Source organism: Nerophis lumbriciformis, linkage group LG10 (genome assembly GCF_033978685.3).
Source record: "Nerophis lumbriciformis linkage group LG10, RoL_Nlum_v2.1, whole genome shotgun sequence".
Classification (NCBI taxonomy): Eukaryota; Metazoa; Chordata; class Actinopteri; order Syngnathiformes; family Syngnathidae; genus Nerophis; species Nerophis lumbriciformis.
The window spans coordinates 34,345,056-34,352,160 of NC_084557.2; the positions used below are offsets into that span (position 1 = coordinate 34,345,056).

At 37.9% G+C, this 7,105-nt stretch overlaps 1 protein-coding gene across 1 annotated transcript in view; it reads left to right on the top strand.

Annotated features, from left to right (window-relative positions):
* trhr2 (thyrotropin releasing hormone receptor 2) overlaps window positions 1-6,905 on the top strand; it is a 75,788-nt gene extending 68,883 nt beyond the window's left edge. Inside the window, exon 6 of the mRNA XM_061969769.2 lies at window positions 4,746-6,905. Within this exon, the coding sequence (XP_061825753.1) occupies window positions 4,746-5,324 (579 nt within the window). The 3' untranslated portion in view covers window positions 5,325-6,905. The remainder of the gene's footprint in view (window positions 1-4,745) is intronic.
* Window positions 6,906-7,105: the final 200 nt, after the last annotated feature.

A 7,105-nucleotide genomic window follows, 5' to 3' on the forward strand; every position in this document is an offset into this window, starting at 1 on the left:
AAGGATATCACCACATGGGCTCAGGAACACTTCAGAAACCCACTGTCAGTAACTACAGTTGGTCGCTACATCTGTGTGTGCAAGTTAAAACTCTCGTATGCAAGACGAAAACCATTTATCAACAACACCCAGAAACGCCGTCGGCTTCGCTGGGCCTGAGCTCATCTAAGATGGACTGATACAAAGTGGAAAAGTGTTTTGTGGTCTGACGAGTCCACATTTTAAATTGTTTTTGGAAACTGTGGACGTCGTGTCCTCCGGACCAAAGAGGAAAAGAACCATCCGGATTGTTATAGGCGCAAAATGTAAAAGGCAGCATGTGTGATGGTATGGGGGTGTATTAGTGCCCAAGACATGGGTAACTTACACATCTGTGAAGGCACCATTAATGCTGAAAGGTACATACAGGTTTTGGAGCAACATATGTTGCCATCCAAGCAACGTTACCATGGACGCCCCTGCTTATTTCAGCAAGACAATGCCAAGCCACATGTTACATCAACGTGGCTTCATAGTAAAAGAGTGCGGGTACTAGACTGGCCTGCCTGTAGTCCAGACCTGTCTCCCATTGAAAATGTGTGGCGCATTATGAAGCCTAAAATACCACAACGCAGACCCCCGGACTGTTGAACAACTTAAGCTGTACATCAAGCAAAAATGGGAAATAATTCCACCTGAGAAGCTTAAAAAATGTGTCTCCTCAGTTCCCAAACGTTTACTGAGTGTTGTTAAAAGGAAAGGCCATGTAACACAGTGGTGAACATGTCCTTTCCCAACTACTTTGGCACGTGTTGCAGCCATGAAATTCTAAGTTAATTATTATTTGCAAAAAAAAAAAATAAAGTTTATGAGTTTACACATCAAATATGTTGTCTTTGTAGTGCATTCAACTGAATATGGGTTGAAAATCATTTGCAAATCATTTTATTCCGTTTATATTTACATCTAACACAATTTCCCAACTCATATGGAAATGGGGTTTGTATACCACTCATAGATACAGTATATCCCACAGTGGAATGAATAAAAGTCTATCAAGCTACAGTACATACTACAGCACACACACACACGCACACGCACACGCACGCACACGCACACGCACACGCACACGCACACGCACACGCACACGCACACACACACAGTGGTTAGGAATACAAAATAAAATCAACTTTACCTTGTCGGTTTATCTTCTTTACATGCTGTAAAATGGCTAAAAACACTGAAATCGTTCACAATCATTATTAAAAAACAAGAAGACAAAAGTTGTTTTTTTTGCATTCTAACAAAAAAATCGTCTCGTTCTAGGTGGCTAGCAATGCAGCTAATGGGAGCAATCAATTTTACCTTTAAATCCCTTTAAAAATGCATTCAAAAACAGTCAACAATACTTAATTTATGTTCCGTAACTTGTATAATATCCAATATGTAGCAACATTGTTATTGTACGAGCGAACACTGAGGAACTATTTTCCTCGCGTAGTAACATATCGGTATGCTTCGGTATTAGCTGAAAAAGCTAACTACGGCAAGAGTTAAGCTTGCTTCTACGTCAGCACGTAACGCATTTGAGTTTGTAACGCACAACACTGCGATATGACACCAATCTGTACTGACTGAAAAACATGAACAATCATATTACAGTATCTGTAAAGTATAAGCCCACATTTCATGTTTTGTTTGTACACAGCTAGCCAGACAGTGTATGCTGTGTCATGATACTGTCATGATACAAGCAGTGGTTTCCTGGAGCATTTTCAAAAATAAATTAAAATGGAAAAAGATGGGGGACGAAATATATTTTTAGTTTTAATATGGTTTCTGTAGGAAGACAAAAATGACACAAACCTTCCTAATTGTTAGAAACCCCGCTGTTTAATGTTTGTCTTTATGCTTCACTGATTAGAGCAACAGTTTGTTTACATGTACAACTTTCGACGATGCTGCCAGAGAAAGACGCGTTTCATGCCACTCCTTCTGTGTCTCATTTTTGTCCACCAAACGTTTAATGCTGTGTGTGAATGCACAAAGGTGAGCTTTGTTGTCGTTATTGACTTGTGTGGCGTGCTATTAAGGCATAGTTGGTCAGTGCATGATTGCGAGCTAATCGATGCTAACATGCTATTTAGGCTAGTTGTAAATACATATTGCATCATAATGCCTCGTTTCTAGGTATATTTGAGCTTATTTAATTTATTTTACTTATGTCATCTGTGTATTTATTTTATATTTGCATGTCTCATGACATATTAGCTCATACTTGCCAACCCTCCCGGATTTTCCGGGAGACTCCCGAAATTCAGCGCCTCTCCCGAAAACCTCCCGGGACAAATTATCTCCCGAAAATCTCCCGAAATTCAGGCGCTTTCCCACAATATAAACGGTGTGCCTGCCCAATGACGTTATAACTGTAGAATGATCGAGGGCGAGTTCTTGGTTCCTTATGTGGGTTTATTGTTAGGCAGTTTCATTAACGTCCTCCCAGCGCGGTAACAACACACAACAACAGCAGTCACGTTTTGGTCTACCGTAAAGCAGTTCGTCTGCCGTAAACAGCAATGTTGTGACACTCTTAAACAGGACAATACATCTAGTGCATTTGATGAAAGCACTTTTGTGCGTGCCACACAGCAATGCATCATCAGAGAGGGTGTTCAGCATGATTAGAAAAATAGTGACAGAGAATAGAACAAGGATGGATAATTCAACCCTTAACTCAACAAGTATATGTGTAAATAAATGAACACTGAAATTCAAATATTACATATACAATAAAATAAATATATATGTATAGCTAGAATTCACTGAAAGTCAAGTATTTCTTATATATATATATATATATATATATATATATATATATAAAAAAGTCAAGTATTTTTTATATATACATATATATTTATGATATATATGTATATATATATATATATATATATATATATATATATATATATATATATATATATATATATATATATATGAAATACTTGACTTGGTGAATTATAGCTGTAAATATACTCCTCCCCTCTTAGCCACGCCCCTCCACCACGCCCCTCCACCACGCCCCCAACCCCCCTCCAGAAATCGGAGGTCTCAAGGCTGGCAAGTATGTATTAGCTGTATGTAATATTGGCTGCATTTCTGATAGTTGTTTGTGTACCGTGTTGTTCCAGACCACAGCAAACGTTACCCAGCTTGCAAAGATTGTAATAAATCCATTAGAAAAAGACAGCATGTAGCTTCCTTTAACTTTGACACACACAACAAGACCTTTGGCCAATAAATGCCAGTAATTTCCAGGAGTTATCTCACCCTCTGATAAGTTTGCGTTTTACTATTTTGTAAAAATGTGTAGAACAAATATTACATTTCAACATTTCTGTCAAAGAACATACAGTATGAGGCAGCCTGTCACATATGGTAATTTTGACAGTAGGCTAATGTAGCTAATAGGGTTGTACGGTATACCGTTATTGGTATAGTATCGCGGTACTAATGAATCAAAAACAGTACTATACTCTGTTTGAAAAGCACACGTTCCCGGGCATGACGGCGCGTCGTTGTCATGTCTTTAAATTTCTGGTTTTGTGAGCAGGGGAGCATTTTCGGCAGCGCACAATCACATAGTACTTACAAGCAGACACAGTGTGTAGAAAGAAAAGGGAGAACAGACGCATTTTGGCCTAAGAACTAACAATAAAGGTGAAGTTATAACACTGAAACGCCTACAGGAAGAGGTACTTTAAGACATGGCTAGCTAGCTAGCGGCAAACGTCCATCTGCAGTCGGCAGTGTTTTAGCTTTTCTAAATCACTAATCCTCCATGGCGACAAATAAAGTAAGTTTCTTACAAGTATCATCCCTGCAGGACGAGGAATAGCTAAACATGCTTCACTACACACCGTAGGAGGATACAATAGCTAACCGCTAACAGCAAGCTAGCACCCTGAATGTAAACAAATGCCACTCTAATGATACCAACTACAGGAGTGTATCTAGTCGATACTACTATGATTACATTGATATTTCTTATCGTCACAAAATCTTTTTTCCTTTTAAAAAAAATCATGTTATGTTTATAAACTCAAGAAATATGTCCCTGGACACATGAGGACTTTGAATATGACCAATGTATGATCCTGTAACTATTTGGTATCGGATCGATACCTACATTTGTGGAACCATCCAAAACTAATGTAAAGTATCAAACCACAGAAGAATAAGTGATTATTACATTTCAACAGAAGTGTACTGCATACGTCAGCAGACAAATTAGGAGCCTTTGTTTGTTTACTTACTACTAAAAGACAAGTTGTCTTGTATGTTCACTATTTTATTTAAGGACTAAATTGTTATTTGATTGCAATAAGAAACATATGTTTAATGCACTGTAAGATTTTTTGGTAAAATAAAGCCAATAATGCCATTTTTTGTGGTCCCCTTTATTTAGAAAAGTACCAGAAAGTATCGAAATACATTTTGGTACCGGTACTAAAATATTGGTATCGGGACAACACTAGTAGCTAATATAGACATTTACATCATTATAAGACTGAAAGAAGGCATCTAATTTTTTGTGGCTCCAGACAGATTTGTTTATGTATATTTGGTCCAATATGGCTCTTTCAACATTTTGGGTTGCCGACCCCTGTCCTAGACCTAGTCCTTATTTTAAAATCTATGAATTTTGTGATTCTGTGGTAAATGATGTAATTTAAGGCATTAATGAGGCTTTCCTTCTCTCTTTGTAGGTGACCAAAATGCTGGCAGTAGTGGTGATCCTATTTGCTCTCCTGTGGATGCCCTACCGATCATTAGTTCTGATCAACTCTTTTGTGTCCACACCCTATCTGGATGCCTGGTTTTTGTTGTTTTGTCGGACTTGCGTGTACGCCAACAGTGCAATCAACCCAGTGATATACAACGCCATGTCTCAGAAGTTCCGCTCGGCATTCCGGGGGTTGTACCACTGCAGGCAGCAAGACGGAATGCTGAGGACGTTGTCAGCAATTCCGGCAGGCACAGTCCGTGACCCACGTACCTCCCAGTCTAATATCAGCCGAACCAATGAAGAAGTTAAACGGGCCAATCCAAAGACTACAACAGATGTAAACCCCCAAAAGGGTAACGGTCGTCAGGAGCCACCGATTTTAAATGGCAACAAAAAAGAAAATGTGCCCAAATCAGCCACTTATATTGGTATTTTAGAGGAGAGTTGTGTTGACACATCCTTACTAAATGATGATAAGCTGGATCACTCTCCATCCAAAGATGACAGAGTGGATTTTCCAGAACCATGTACAGCAAAAAGTCAGCTGGACGTTACGTAAGTACCTGAAGTCTTTGAAGTCTTGAAATCGATAACTATGTAAGGATTTCTTTGAATTTGGACGATTCAATGTGGAAAACGACAAATACCTGTGTAAGATATATTTATTTTAAAATGTTATAGGGAAACTGAAAATGAAAGCAGGTCATCATAAGTAAATTAAAGTAGTTTCCTCCAAGAACAGATTCATACAGTAGTGTTATAATGTTTTCCTCACACCTTATTGTTTTTATTTTGATCTTTTTAATCATCTGCCGAACTTAAAAGCGACATTAGATTTTGCTTTGCCAGCGAATTACTGATCTGTTCAGCACAATTAAGGAGTTGCAGTAATCCTCTTTGAAGCAAGAATACTAGTTTATTTTTCCACACACTATTCAAAGATCAAATATGTGTACTAATTTTTCAGTCTTCAACACATTTGAGGAATTCTTCTGTTATCTCAGTACGGTACTGTGTTTCGGGAGGTAGCTGAGATATTTAAAGCAGCTGTGACTTTCAACAAGTTTCCATCCGTTCTTTCCAGTGTTACTCTCTCCCTATTCGAGCATTGACCTTTTGAATGAATTCATGCTATGTGGTTACAGCTGGAAGTACAGTCATACAAACTATGGATTTTACTATCCTATTCTATTGACTTAAATTTGAACAAAGCTCAATTAAGGAAGGCACTATTTTTAATGATCGTGCTGGTGAAACCTCCCTTTTCAGTGTGGGTTTTTTCCTCATTTTCCCTTTTTGAAAGCATGGATGACATCAAGATGACTGTGAGGGCTGAGCTGTGGGGGATCCGGGAAGTACCCTTCCAGGAGTGCATAAAGGCATGACAGACAAAGGCTGGAAAGTGCATTGGACTCCAAGTTGTGGTTACTCCAAAAGCCAAAAATGTGTTGTTTCTGTATTAAAGTGTCTCTTTTGTGACTGCACCTTGAACAACCCAGGGTCAAAAACAACAAACACATTACAGTAAATGCATGTGGCAGCATTGTTAAATAGTCAATGCAGGCACATCCCTGTTGGGTTTTTATTAAGGGTGTCCCTTTTTCACTTCCGATTCAATATCAATATTTGAACCAGCTCAAATAATATATACCTTTATCATTTTGTAGTGTAGAATGTTAGAAAAAGCTTGATAAGAACAATGGTAAGTGTGGAAAAACACCAACCTATTTATTATTAACCATCTGGAGTGGACTTATGCCGCCTTTAAGTTGAAGTGGAGTGGTAATTAGCTTTTTGACAACACCTAGTGGCTACAATAATTTAGTCAAAGTTAAATGAGGCGGACACGTTTGTTACTGGATACTTTCTAACATGCGTTGGAAACTTAATATCTGTAAGTAAAATATGCCTTGTTTGTGTTGACAAATGGGTTTTAGACTGCAATATTGTTCACTTACGGACAATTATCATGTATGTCTAGCTGGTGTGCTATTGAGTGCTTAGCTGTTGTGTAGCTGCTAGCTCCTAGTAATCTATAGCCTACCATGTTTACTAGAGATGTCTGATAATATCGACCTGCCGATATTATCGGCCGATTAATGCTTTAAAATGTAATATCGGAAATTATCGGTATCGTTTTTTTAATTATCGGTATCGTTTTTTTTTTTTGTTTGTTTTTTTTTGTTTTTTTTTTTAATTAAATCAACATTAAAAACGCAAGATACACTTACAATTAGTGCACCAACCCAAAAAACCTTCCTCCCCCATTTACATTCACACAAAAGGGTTGTTTCTTTCTGTTATTAATATTCTGGTTCCTACATTATATATCAATATATA